A 15,297-nucleotide genomic window follows, 5' to 3' on the forward strand; every position below is an offset into this window, starting at 1 on the left:
CCCAAAAGGAAAAACGAAAGTTTCTCCTTTTACATTTAGTAATGTATACAGGAGAAGAGGTTACTAGCCCTTTGCTCCCGGCATTTTAAGTCGCCTCTTACAACACGCATGGCTTACGGAGGAAGAATTCTATTCCACTTCCCCATGGAGATAAGAGGAAATAAACAAGAATAAGAACTAGAAAGAAAATAAAAGAAAACCCAGAGGGGTGTGTATATAAGAACATAAGAAAGGAGGAACACTGCAGCAGGCCTGTTGGCCCATACTAGGCAGGTCCTTTACAATTCATCCCACTAACAAACATTTGACCAACCCAATTTTCAATGCTTGTACGTGTATGTGTAGTGTGACCTAAGTGTAAGTAGAAGTAGCAAGACGTACCTGAAACCTTGCATATTTATGAGACAGAAAAATGGACACCAGCAATCCTACCATCATGTAAAACAATTACAGGCTTTCGTTTTACACTCATTTGGCAGGATGGTAGTACCTCCTTGGGCGGTTGCTGTCTACCAACCTACTACCTATATTATTTAGCAGTTACAAGCACTAAAAACAGTGGAATAATCCAAAATATATGGGAGGCACACGTAGAAACCGACCGCAACAGCTTGTAAACAATGGCACACTGAGTTGTGGAGTGGCTGGGCCCGCTCAGGCCGCGCTCCGGGCACATGGACATGTTCCGGATAAATGTCGTTGGTGGAGTTTTTCGCCATTGGTTAACCCTTAAACTGTCCAAACGTAGATCTACATTTTTTCAGCATTTGAAAGTATGTAAAAAAAGTAGATCTTTTCTTTTTTTACATTTGAAAAAGTGTAAAAAAACTTTGATCTACTTTTTTTTTTATACAGTGGTCCCTCGTTGTTCGTAATTAATCCGTTCCTGGAGCCGTTACTATAAACGAAATTTACGATTTACGAATCAATTTTCCCCATAAGAAATAATGTAAATACAATTTATCCGTTCCTGACACCCAGAAGTATTAAAACAAAAAAATTTTTAACAGGAAATATGCATGTAGTACATAAACAATACAATGGGAAATGATGAATGAAACATTAACAGCATAACACTTACCTTTATTGGAGATTCTTCTTAGTGTATGGGGGACTGGAGGAGGAGAGAGAGTGGATTGTTTATAGTTTGGAAGGGGAATCCCCTTCCATCAACACCTCAGGTACCATTTGCTTTTCTGGGGTTGCTTCTCTTCTCTGTTTCTTAATGCCACTAGGACCACCTTGAGAGTCACTGGAGTCCTGTCTCACAAAATAACTGTGGAGAGAGCTCTGTTTCTGGCGTCTCTTTAACACTTCCCTAAAATGGCCCAAGACTTTGTCACTGTACATGTTGCCAACCTGGCTTGCAACAACCTTGTTAGGGTGATGTTTCTCCATAAAGCTTTCCATCTTACCCCACATAGTAAAAATCTCTTTAATTTCTGAAGAAGGCACCTTCTTCCATCTCTCTTCCTCCTCCTCTGCAGCAAGATTCTGAGCTGCGATGTGTTGCTCTTCCTGCTGAAGCTCTTGCAGCTCCTCAGTGGTGAGCTCTTCATTGTGGTCTTCCACCAATTCTTCCACATCCTCCAAACTCACATCCAACCCCATGGAACTCCCCAGTGCCACAATTGATTTTACAACAGACATAGGCTCATTAGGGTCAGTCCCAAATTCTTCAAAATCCCTCTTGTCAACACAATCTGGCCACAATTTTCTCCAGGCAGAGTTCAAAGTCCTGGTAGTCACTCCCTCCCAAGCCATACCTATAAGGGTTATGCAGTGGAGGATGCTGAAGTGTTCTCTCCAAAATTCCCTTAGGGTCAAGTGAGTGTCTGTGGTCACAGTCAAGCACCTGTGAAACATTGCTTTTGTGTAGAGTTTTTTAAAGTTTGTAATAACCTGCTGGTCCATGGGTTGGAGGAGAGGAGTGGTATTCGGGGGCAAGAACTTAATTGTGATGAACCCAAACTCCTCGAAAATTAGATCATCCAAGTTTGGAGGATGAGCAGGTGCATTGTCCATTACTAGCAGGCACTTGAGATCCAATTTCTTTTCCAGGAGATACTCCTTCACACTAGGGCCAAACACTTCATTGAACCACTCGACAAAAATTTCCCTCGTGACCCATGCCTTACTATTAGATTTCCAAAACACACACAATTTACTCTTCATAAGATTGTTTTTCCTGAACACACTGGGATTTTCAGAATGGTACACTAGTAATGGCTTCACTTTGAAATCCCCACTAGCATTAGCACAGAACATTAGCATCAGCCTGTCTTTCATAGGCTTGTGTCCTGGCATTGCCTTTTCCTCTTGTGTAATGAAGGTCCTCTTTGGCATTTTCTTCCAAAAGAGGCCTGTTTTGTCACAATTGAACACTTGTTCAGGTTTCAGTCCTTCAGCCTCTATGTACTCCTGGAATTCATGCACATATTTTTCAGCCGCCTTGTGGTCCAAACTGGCAGCCTCACCATGCCTTACCACACTGTGTATGCCAGTACGGTTCTTAAATCTCTCAAACCAGCCTTTGCTGGCCTTAAATTCACTCACTTCACCACTATTTGCAGGCAGTTTCTTTACCAAATCTTCATGCAACTGCCTAGCCTTTTCACAAATAAATGAAGTCATAAGAGTATCTCCTGCTAATTGTTTCTCATTTATCCACACCAATAATAACTTCTCAACCTCTTCCAGTACTGGTGATCTCATTTTTGTCAGCATAGTTACTCCCTTTGCAACAATAGCATTCTTTATTTCATTTTTCTTGGCCACTATGGAACATAAGGTTGTGTAGGGTTTCTTATACATCCTGGACAGTTCGGCCACACTTGTACCACTTTCATATTGTTCAATGATGGTTTTCTTAAATTCAATCATATTTCTCACCTTCTTTACCACAGGCTTGGCACTAGGAGCTTTCTTTGGAACCATGGTAGCTTATTTAGTACTTGCAAGCACTAAAATAAATGGAATATTATGAAATATTTCGCTGGAGCACGTGAGGGGACCTTCGCTCACTGGTAAACAATGCCAGACTGGCTGCCGCCCTGGCTCACGCCGTGGGTACGCGTCCCGGACGAACTACGACTCGCGAGTCAACCTATGAAAAGCGAGTCCATGTTTATACGAAAATACCTCTATGATTGGCGAATCTTACGATTGCCGGGAACTACGAAAAGCGGGGGACCACTGTATTTGAAAATATGTAAAAAACATAGATCTACTTTTGGAGCACTACGCATGTGAATGTAGATCTGCTTAGACAGTTTAAGGGTTAAGACTTTTTTTACGGCAAAAAGCGCTGTTAGACGAAGTTGCCGTTACTTAATGCCGCCATTAGTTGAGGGTCCACTATATTAATCAGAGGGCTGAAAAAGGGTTGTTGAGGTGGTTTGGTCATTTAGAGAGAATGGATCAAAGTAAAATGACATGGAGAGCATATAAATCTGTAGGGGAAGGAAGGTGGGGTAGGGGTCATCCTCAAAAAGGTTGGAGGGAGGGGGTAATGGAGGTTTTGTGGGCAAGGGGCTTGGACTTCCAGCAAGCATGCACGAGTGTGTTAAATAGGAGTGAATGGAGACGAATGGTATTTGGGACCTGACGAGCTGTTGGAGTGTGAGCAGGGTAATATTTAGTGAAGGGATTCAGGGAAATCGGTTATTTTTATATAGCCGGACTTGAGTACTGGAAATGGGAAGTACAATGCCTGCACTTTAAAGGAGGGGTTTGGGATATTGGCAGTTTGGAGGGATATGTTGTGTATCTTTATACATATATGCTTCTAAACTAGTGTGTTCTGGGCACCTCTGCAAAAGCAGTGATTATGTGTGAGTGAGATGAAAGTGTTGAATGATGATGAAAGTATTTTCTTTTTGGGGATTTTCTTTCTTTTTAGGTCACCCAGCCTCGGTGGGAGACTGCCAACTTGTTAAAGAAAAAAAAATAAGTTTCCATATTGAGCACTTTTTTTCTTTACCCCTTTGAGGTTCTGTGCCATAGATGGCTATACGTTGAGGGTCCAAACCATAGATCTACGCCATGAGCTCAGCTCACTCTGATAAGCTGTGAGCGGTAAATTACATCTATGTGGTATGTATGCACCACATAAAACAAGTCCTGCAGCACACATTGCATAATGAGAGAAAAAAACTGAGACCATAATTTTCAATTAAAACTTTTTTTTTTATGTTTTTTTATAGTTGTATTTGCGATTTCTTGGTCTCATTTGATAGAATGGAAGACATATTGCAGAAATAGAGATGATTTTGATTAGTTTTAGTAATGGAAATGGGTTGAAACCGAGCTCAAAATAGCAGAAATGCTAAATTTTTGCCGATGTTAAGAGTAAATAAACGATCCCCCACGTCTAATACATGCCAGCTGGTGGGTCTAATATATCTTTACAAATGTGGTGATATTTATACAATTACTACAGTATTGCATAACAGTAAATCTAGTGGGGGGAGCCATATAGCGAGTTTTGGTCATAATTTGAAATGACCGTATTAGCGGAACACCGTAAAGCGGGGCCCTACTGTACTTGATTTCTGATTGTTTTCAGTATGTAAATCTTTATTTAATTTGAAAAAAAAATATTTTATTTTAATATTTTTGGGTGTCTGGAATGGATTAATTTTATTTCCATTATTTCTTATGGGGAAAATGGTTTCGAGTTTCGTGAATTTCGACTTTTGGCAGGCTCTCTGGAACGGATTAATCATGAAACTCGGGGGGTCCACTGTACTTAACCCCTGCCAGTTTGGGTTTATACCAAAAAAAAGTACGAATGACGCTATTATACAACTGCTTGAACTAATATACACAGCTCTTGATAAAAATGAATATCCTCTGGAGCTCTTTATTGACCTACAAAAAGCATTTGATACAGTCGACCACAATCTCTTGCACCTCAAACTGAATCATTACGGCATCAGAGGACATTCTTTTGACTACCTAAATTCCTATTTTAATGACAGACACCAGTATGTACATACAAATGGAGTCAACTCTGCTATCCAACCTTTTTTTTTTCATTTTAATTAATTTTAATTTTAATTAATTAAAATGCCGATTTTGTGGTGTATTTTTGTATAGTACTTATGGTTGTATTCTCATTTCCTCGGTCTCCTTTGATAGAATGGAAAACATATTATAGAAATAGAGGTGATTTTGATTGATTTTACTATGAAAAGAACCTTGAAATGGAGCTCAAAGTAGGGGAAATGTTTGATTTTTGCCAATGTTCAAAAGTAAACAAATGATGTCATTGTCCAATAAATGTCCAAGTAGCCATTCTAATATGCAGTCATGAATGCGTTGACATTATTTATACAATTATTACAATATTGCAGTAGTCTGCATAACAGTAAATCTACTTTTTGTTTGAATAAAAATTCAAAATAGAAAGCAAGAGTAATATCAGAGGGGCCTGGAGATGTGACTGATGAACAATGCAAATGTTATTTTAGAGCCAGGAATGTGTGCATTGTTCATTCTGGACCCTATTTTGAAATTGGCATATTTTTTCATTTGTGTGACATTGGCCAAATTACAAATTTCTGACCACATTATTGGGTAGTTGAAATCGGTAAATGGGCAGTTTATTGTACTCAATCAATAGAATAAATGGAGTTCTAAAGAAATAGCTATGAGTTTGGTCGATTGGATCAATGGAATTAGCCGAAAATAGACTCAAAGTGGGCGAAATCGCCGAGGTCGCTAACTTCGCAAGAGTGTAATTCCGTAAGTTTTCCATTAAATTTCATTCTTTTGGTGTCATTACCACCGGGAAAAGATTCTCTATCATTTCCTAAGATTTTTTTTTTTTTTCCAAAAATTTTTCGACAACAGGAGACACCTCAGGATTTGGGGTTTCAACAGTTAAGGGGTTAATTCTGCAAATCCATAAAAATAATCTTATCTCTCAGTATTAACCAAATCAGCCAAAACATCTGCTAATTAACCCTTTCAGGGTTGGTGCCATACTAGTACAACTTGCACGCCAGGGTTGGTGCAGTACTTGTATGCATAAATTCTAGTGCCTTCAAACCTAGGGAGATTAAGCTGGTAGGCCTACATATGAAAAAATGGGTCTATGTGGTCAGTGTGCACAGTATAAAAAAAATCCTGCAGCACACAGTGCATAATGATACAAAAAAATCTGACCATGTTTCTGCTTTAAAACAGTGACTTTGCAGTGTATTTTTGTGTGGTATTTATGGTTGTATTCAAGTTTTCCTGGTCTCATTTTATAGAATGGAAGACATATTACAGAAATTGAGATGATTTTGATTGGTTTCACAATTAAAAGTACCTTGAAATTGAGCTCAAAGTAGAAGAAATGTTCTATTTTGCCAAAGTTCAAAAGTAAACAAATCATGCCATGCATCCAATACCTGTCAACCGGTGAGTCTTATATTCTTTCACTAATGCACTGATATTATTTATGCCATTTCTACACTAATGCAGTAGTCTGCATAACAGTAAATCTACTATTTTAAATTCAAAGTGGAAAGCAAAAGAAATGTGAGAGAGGCCTGGGGACGTGACTAATGAACAATAAAAATGTTATTTTAGTGCCAGGAATGTCTGTCTTGTTTATTCTGGACCTTATTTGGAAATTGGCATCTTTTGAAATTTGTGTGAAATTGGCAAAATTGCCAATTTCTGACCACTTTATTGGATAGTTGAAATTGGTAAATGGGTGGTTTCTTGTACTCATTCGATAGAAAAAATGGAGTTCTAGCAAAATAGTTATGATTTTTGTCGACTGGTACATTGGAATGGGCTGAAAATAGGGCGCAAATTGGGCGAAATCGCCGATGCGTAAACATCATCAAGACCGCTAACTTCGCAAGAGCATAAGTCCGTAAGTTTTCCATCAAATTTTGTACTTTTGGTGTCATTATGATCGGGAAAAGATTCTCTATTATTTTATAAGTTTTTTTTTTTTTACCCTGAGAACAAGTTTAGGAGAGGGGCTGCCGACCCTGAAAGGGTTAATTTTATTATGTGACCTGGCTTTTAATTCTGCCACTCCATAAAATATTACTACCTGCACCATTACCTGTAAGGTCGATTTTGTGTGCAATTTCAAAATTATTCTACCGTACCCTACTCCACCTTACTACCTCTCATTTGTATTAAGTTTAACCCTTTCAGGGTCGACAGGCCCTCTCGCGAACTTGTTTTCAGGGTCGAAAAATATTCAAAAAAAAAATTTTTTTTTTTTCTTATGAAATGATAGTTTTTTTGTGTGTGTGTGAATATTATAGGCCAAAAAAAATTTTTTTGCGATCAATACTTACGGAGATATGGAGGCGTGAAGTTGACAGAAATTGAACTGCATACGGCAACATTGCAGACTGCTGATCACCCAGTCTTTTTTTTTTCTACTTCATTCTTTTATTTTTTAATATTTTATTTTTACAAGTAACTTTTATGGCCTCTGAGACCAACATAAAGACTACATATTTGGTATATGTTCACTCATTGTATACTACACAATAATAGCACAAACTTTGTTGTCATTATATTGTTTACAAAAGATGTTTACACAAACCAACAAAAAATGTTTTTTAATACTATTTTTCTATCATATATATATACATATAGAGTCACTGGAGAGGTTCTTATAACTACAAGAGGGTCTGAAAGCCTGTAGTTGTGTGTGTGTGGACTTGTAAATATGCTGAGTCACCAGCCTGTCTTGTGCCACAATGATGCATCATACCACCACTCGCTAACCCTCACTGCCTTCCACCACACATCGCTTCCTCCCCACAAACCTACCTACCTTCCTTCATTCCATCCTCTCATCTCTTCCTACCTACCTTCCCTCCACCTTCCTTCCTCTCATCTCTTCCTACCTACCTACCTTCCTTCCTCTCATCTCTTCCTACCCACCTGCCTTCACTCCTTCCTTACTTCTTCCTTCAAGTAATTTTATGGCCTGAGACCAATATAAGGTATATTGAATGTATATTCACTCATTGTATGCTACACAATAACTGCACAGTCATTATATTGTTTACAAAACATGTTTACACAAACCAACAATAAAAAATGTTGTTTATTACTATTTTTCTATCGCATATATACACACATAAAGTCACTGGACACTTCCCAGAACTGCTACAGCTTCTGTAAAGCTCGTAGTTGTTGTGTGGGGGTGGACTTGTAAATATGCTGAGCCACCAGCATAATTAGTGTCACAATGACAAATAACACCATCACTCACCACCATCACTGCCTGTCAACTTCCTCTTCACCACACCAACCCACATGGAAATAAGTCACACTCTGAATTTTTTGGGTTATCCTAGGTTGATGGTCTCCTTCCTTCCCTCCTTCCTCTCATCTCTTCCTTCTTTCCTTCCTCTCATCTCTTCCCTCCTTCCTCCCTTTCTTCCTACCTTCCTTCCTTCCTTCTTCCTTCCTTCCTTCCTTCAGGTTTCCTGGTCATTGCTTTCAGTCACAAACTCCTCAAAACCATGAAATTAATCTTCACTGACACTTCCATCTGTGTTTGAACTGTCACTTGGGAACAAAAGAGCCCCAATGAGCCGAGGAGTGTTTTAGAGCTAGACGTGGCGAACAAGGTGAAATAAAATGGCTTTCCCACAATGCACCACTGGGTCCCTGATTTTTTTTTGTACCACGCACACTGACCATGGAGACCCATTCTCTCACATCTAGGAGTACCAGCCTTTTCCTGCTTGATTTGAGGACACTAGAATTTATGCGTCCTAGTATGTCAATAACCCTGGCGCTTAAGACGTACTAGTACATCAGAAACCCTGAAAGGGTTAAATAAGATTGTAAAATAGTTAATCACTGCTTCTCGTCTAGTTTTAAGTATAGTACTATGTACTGTTATCTTATCTAGTTTTAATTAGTTACTGTGTATTAGAATTAGTCTGCTCAAAATGCCTCGGCATGATAGTGGCTATCTTTGTACGTACTTAACAAATCAAAATTGTAATTACACATAGTAACCTTTACAAAGAAATAAACTTTACTTACTTTACTTTCATGGAAAGTGTTGAAGCTGTACAAGTCATTCATTATGAAAATATATAATAGTAAAATTTGAATGAGTTGTGTTTAGATATTTACATTGTTTTTTATTACTGTACTCTCATATGCATTAAATCTTTGTTCTTCTAAGGTGGAGATCCGTGGCTGCTCTATCCATGCAGCAGAGTTGATAGTGAATGAAACATGTAAGATTCTGGATTCCTGGAATCAGCCATCTGGAGGCCTTAATAGTGTCAAGGTAGATTATTTTCTGTGGGATTTCAGATTAATGAATGCCACAGAACTGGATGTGGTTCCTTACCACAGAGTGCGATGCATTTATTATTAACATGTTTTGATAGAAACTCAGAGATTTTGTGGTGTGTTTTGGGTCTAATTTCAATAGAAAAATATTTTTACTACAAGCAGTTCAGCCCATTTTTTCTCCACTTATAAAGATAATTAAAACAATAGAAAACACTTAGCTCACAGTTTTTTCCATGAAAATATTTTGCTACCTTATTCATGTATTTCACATTTACATACCACTAGCATGAAAACCTGTACACTGAAAATTTATTATTTTGTGCATTTTAATACTAGTAAGTATATAATGGAGTTACAGGAAGGCCCCGCTTTACGGCGTTTCACTTTACGGCGTTCCGCTAATACGGACATTTCAAATTATGACCAAAACTCACTATACGGCTCCCCCCACCTGACTTTCTAATACGGTCACCGTGCCCCACCCTGTTTGTTTACATTCTCCATGAGCTCAGTAAGCACTAAGTCTCTCCATTTTGTCTGGAAACTCCAAAATTTCAAATGTTTTTAAAAGTTATTTCATATTTTATATATACTCTGATAATTATACTTATGTATACCTGTACCTAAATAAACTTACATACATCGAGTCATTTAAATGTCGTATATAAATACACCCCACAGTAGAATAAATAAACATAAATGTGAGATGTGAGCAGACGACTTCCACAAGTGACGCCATAATAACAATACTCACCGAGTCTCATTAAATGTCGTATATTACGGTAATATACACATTTTCATTAATCCATCCATGATATTTTTTTCAAAATTATATAATAAACACGATGCATAACATATAAATAAGATAAATACACCCCACAGTAGAATAAATAAACATAAATGTGAGATGTGAGCAGACGACTTCCACAAGTGACGCCATAATAACAATACTCACCGAGTCTCATTAAATGTCGTATATTACGGTAATATACACATTTTCATTAATCCATCCATGATATTTTTTTCAAAATTATATAATAAACACGATGCATAACATATAAATAAGATAAATACACCCCACAGTAGAATAAATAAACATAAATGTGAGATGTGAGCAGACGACTTCCACAAGTGACGCCATAATAACAATACTCACCGAGTCTCATTAAATGTCCTATATTATGGTAATATACACATTTTCATTAATCCATCCATGATATTTTTTTCAAAATTATATAATAAACACGATGCATAACATATAAATAAGATAAATACACCCCACAGTAGAATAAATAAACATAAATGTGAGATGTGAGCAGACGACTTCCACAAGTGACGCCATAATAACAATAGTCACCGAGTCTCATTAAATGTCATATATTACGGTAATATACACATTTTCATTAATCCATCCATGATATTTTTTTCAAAATTATATAATAAACACGATGCATAACATATAAATAAGATAAATACACCCCACAGTAGAATAAATAAACATAAATGTGAGATGTGAGCAGACGACTTCCACAAGTGACGCCATAATAACAGTAGTCACCGAGTCTCATTAAATGTCGTATATTACGGTAATATACACATATTCATTAATCCAGCCATGATATTTTTTTCAAAATTATATAATAAACACGATACATAACATAAAAAGATGATAAATACACCCCACAATAGAATAAATAAACATAAATATAAGATGTGGGAGCCTGGTTTGTTTACATAACTCTGCGCCTGTTACCTCTCATGTACTCATTCTTTCTCTCTCTCATTTATTCGTTTTATCTCATTTACTTACTCCTGACCCTACATTAAGACTACAAATATTTTAAGGTAAGTAATGAGTGAACTGTATATACATTTTATCGCTCTGGGATGCTTAAATATCATAGAATAGTATGTGTGGGTGGGGTGGCCTGGTGAGGTAGCCTGGCTATTACAATACATACCACACTTGATTTCTTACAATAAATACTACTTGTCTCACCCTAGATTAAGACTATAAATATTTTAAGGTAAGTAATGAGTGCACTATGTGTGTATTGTACTTTTTTATTGTTTTTTGATGCCTGGTTCTATTGCTAACATAATATATGTTAGTGTAAACTTGTTATCTAGTGTTTGTATGCATTTGTAAGTGGAAAAAAAGGGTGTTCCACTTTACGGCGGTTTCCGCTTTACGGCGGTAGCCTGGAACCTAACCTGCCGTATAAGTGGGGCCTTCCTGTACTCGTGCATTGTGTTTTCTTGTTGTTATATAAATTAAAATATTTCTTATTATTTACAATGAACTCTTTAGAAAACATGAATTTACTTAATCCTGAGACCAGAGGCAGCTATCTGGTTAGAAAGGGAAGCTAGGAAACTTGTAGGAGTAGGAGACTTGTTTTGAAGCAGTATCATTATATATTACTATTTATATTTACTATTTATTTATACAAGGTACCTTGACTTACGAGTGCCCCAACTTACAAGTTTTTCAAGTTACGAGCCGTCGCTCAGTCGATTTTTTGCTTTGAGTTGTGAGCCAAAATCCGAGTTATGAGCGAGCTTCAGGTACACTGCCACTAGTTGGCGCAGCAAATGCCACAACATCCGCCCTGCATCCCGTGTCTCACTCATTCACCGCACGTGGTTACCTTGCCGTGGAAGCATCTATCCTGTGTTGTGCTTGCTTTTTGTGCAGTTATTTTGCCAAATTTCTTTCTCCTCTGCCTATCTTTTCCACCCTCCACCTCTGCCAGCATTGTCCATTAGCCCAAGTCTTCTGATCTCCAAGGTAAATACACTTTATAAAACCAATTTATTTCTTTACATTCTCTTTTATGTATTGTTTTTTATACAATATTGTATAAAAACCCTTGACAGAAAAATTGGGGTGATTTTTTGGAGGCTGGAACGGATTAATGGCATTTCAGTTAGTTTCAATAAGGAAAATTGTTTTGATATACGAGCAGATTGAGTTACGAGCTCAGTCGCGAAATGAATTAAACTCATAAGTCAAGGTACCACTGTATATTGGTGGGAGCCAAGGCATGCGTGCTGTGAGCAGTTTTTAAAAATTATTTCTACAAGCTTGTTGAGCATTCCAAACTGATAATAGTTATGAAAAGAAGACTGAAAAAATGATGAAAACTAACCTTTTTTATGGGCCATTGACATTTGGTAAATTTAACCTAGCCTGTACCTTAGCAGCAAAAAATGAGCATAACACTGAACTGTTTTTATGTCTTACAGAATTTTATTTTCTACTGTTTACGAATTAAACTATTTTTAAGAGTTATATTAGGTGCATTTCGTAGTGTCCACAAGATATGAAGAAATGCACAGCACCATATCACACATCTTATAGTTGTACCTTGTATCTATTATAGCCTTATTTCTGCACAAATATGACATTTGTTATGCAGTTTTCAACCTCTGTAAGAGTGTGCAACCTGAGTTGCACATGTTAAAGATTCATAGAAGAATAATTTATAAACATTAAATTAAGCACATTCTAGCCAGAGTGAGCCATATCTCCCTGGATTGTGAGAAGTTTTATCAAGGGAAGTTGTACTGTGGCATTGCAGCCCCTATGGAGAAGATAGAAAGAAAACCCGGATAGTAGTGATGCAGACATGGGGTCAGCGAGCAGTGGAGGCGGCTGCTAGTACCCATGGCATCAACAAGTGGTGAAGTTGAAAAGAATGGGAAGAAGTGTCACAAGTGTGACTGCACTCGCCTTGCAACAAGCATCTAACTTGACTCACGAAATCATAATGACACGATTGCAAACAAACCAAAGCACGGGCAGGATTGAACCCGTGGTCAGAGAGTCTCAAAACTCCAGACCGTCGCGTTAGCCACTGGACCAGCTAGCCACAATAAGATTCGTCCAACTAGGTATATTTCTACACCATAGGAAGGTTAGCATAGGCACCACTGTGACTGCATCTGTGGTCACAGTGGTGCCTATGCTAACCTTCCTATGGTGTAGAAATATACCTAGTTGGACGAATCTCATTGTGGCTAGCTGGTCCAGTGGCTAATGTGACGGTCTGGAGTTTTGAGATTCTCTGACTGCAGGTTCAATCCCGCCCGTGGTATGGTTTGTTAGCATCTAACTACTAGGGCACTCTGGGACAGGGAGGGAAAAGAATTTGTTCTAAGAGATATAAGTTCCTGCACCCTTTGACAGAAGCATCTCCTCTAGGGAGTTGATTTGGGTGTTTATGAAAGACTCCTCCAGAACCAAGTAAGCAATCAGTTTCTGCCAGAAGCTTTTGAAACCCTCCCTGATATGATCTGCTAATGGGTACAGGTTGGAGTTGCTGAGACCACTAAGGCATCTTCCAGAGACAGGACAATCAGTAAGTGGTTGCTGCCTAAGTCCCCATGGAGACTCCTGCAGAGTTAAAGAAGGGATCTGTTTGGGTACACAGACTGTGGAAAGCGAGAGGTGGGAGAGGAAAGGTAAGTTTCCCAGAGCTGGTGACAGGCATGTAAGTCCCCTCATGACAAGGACTGGGTCCTAGAGCTACCAAAAGTAATGGACAAAAGCCTCTATAGAAACTGACCCATCTTTGCTGTGGACCAGGAGAGGAGTGCCCCATCTTGATCCAGTTCTGGTGAAAGTAATAATATATTAATAGCCTGGTACTCTATGGTAGTGGTGAGACTGCAGTCAGGTCCCACTTTGAAATACCACCAAAAGGTTGATCTCCTCTAGATTGGCTCAGAAGTCTTAAGAAATTATACAAAACAGAATGGGCATTTCAGTAAAGAAACGCAGAAAGGTATTTAGGGATTATACAAGCCTCGTCAAGATACCTAAGTGGTAAGAGTGAAGATTATTAAAGTGAGAACAAAGTGCTCTGACTAAAGTTGACCAAAAGCTTCAGTGGCAAGGGCTATGAAAGGAAAGAAGGGAGGATCAGACTAGACGAGGAGAGGAGCCAGCAGAGAATCGAAGGTGGTAGAGCCTTCAACTCCCTGGGAGCAAAGAGAGGTATTCAGGCAAAGACAAAGGGAGAGAAAGAGTGTGGGAGGAGGTGCCAGCATGGTTGCCATTTGTGCAGGCAACACTGGTAGAGGAGCCACCTCTAGACCCTGAGAGACCGCTGTATCTTCACTAGGGGGCAAAACCCATTGTAGGATCCATCACATTGCTGACATCATGGGAGACAAAGACTGGGTTGGGGCATGTGGAACACCAATCAGGCTGATAATGCCAGGGCAGAAGAGAGCAGAAGTGTTATTTGCCTGGAATGAACCTCTCCTGGGAGTAGAGCAAGAGGATGAATGGATTGGAGAACAGTAGAGAAGTGGAGTGAGATGCAGAGACCTATGAGAGGCCATGGATGACCTGGGAAGGAGAGGAAAGGTCAGGATCCTGCAGATGACATCTAGAGGTCAGATTCAGGGCATGGAGGTGAGTCAAACTGATCCTAGCATAGGAAATCTTGGTGATCTTGTTCTGCCTGGGCAAGTGCCTGGCAGTAAACAAAGAACACTTCAGAGCACAGAGAGCATCTCAGAGCATAAGTAGCAAGAAGGTACACAAGCGCATGAACTGGAATCAAGGGAGGATACCAGTTGGAACCACAGGAGCGACGACATAAGGGCACACTGAGAAGTTGGAATAGTGAAAGAGAATGTAGACTGGTAGGGAGCCATTATTTATTATTATTATTATTATCAAAATACTCATGACCATCTGTATGACCTGTATGGGTCATACAGATGGCAGAGGGCCAGAGAATGGGAAATTATCCATTATCAGGTGCATCTCTTCTTTGCTCCAGAGAGATCATTCCAAGGACTTTGAGGCATTCCTGGTAGTTTGTGATTTATAGACTACATATGTAGGCAGTAAAAGATAACTGTACATTTTCCAGCTCAGGTATCTCCTACCTTGAAGGGAGCTGCAAGCACAGAGTAATATTTTATAAGTGAGATTACAGGTACAGTTGGAATAGTACCATCATTGGTGTTATTTCTAATTCTGAAAGT

At 38.7% G+C, this 15,297-nt stretch overlaps 1 protein-coding gene across 2 annotated transcripts in view; it reads left to right on the plus strand.

The window, feature by feature from the left end:
* LOC128690555 (queuosine 5'-phosphate N-glycosylase/hydrolase) overlaps positions 1 to 13,158 on the plus strand; it is a 37,130-nt gene extending 23,972 nt beyond the window's left edge. Inside the window, exons 2-3 of one of the 2 annotated variants that reach the window (XM_070083097.1) lie at positions 9,176 to 9,283; positions 11,746 to 13,158. In XM_070083097.1, the coding sequence (XP_069939198.1) occupies positions 9,176 to 9,283; positions 11,746 to 11,754 (117 nt within the window). In that variant the 3' untranslated portion in view covers positions 11,755 to 13,158. Of the gene's footprint in view, positions 1 to 9,175 lie in introns of both variants that reach the window. The other variant, XM_070083092.1, reaches the window with a different exon arrangement.
* The last annotated feature ends 2,139 nt before the right edge of the window (positions 13,159 to 15,297 follow it).

This window comes from Cherax quadricarinatus, chromosome 1, assembly GCF_038502225.1.
Source record: "Cherax quadricarinatus isolate ZL_2023a chromosome 1, ASM3850222v1, whole genome shotgun sequence".
Taxonomy (NCBI): domain Eukaryota; kingdom Metazoa; phylum Arthropoda; class Malacostraca; order Decapoda; family Parastacidae; genus Cherax; species Cherax quadricarinatus.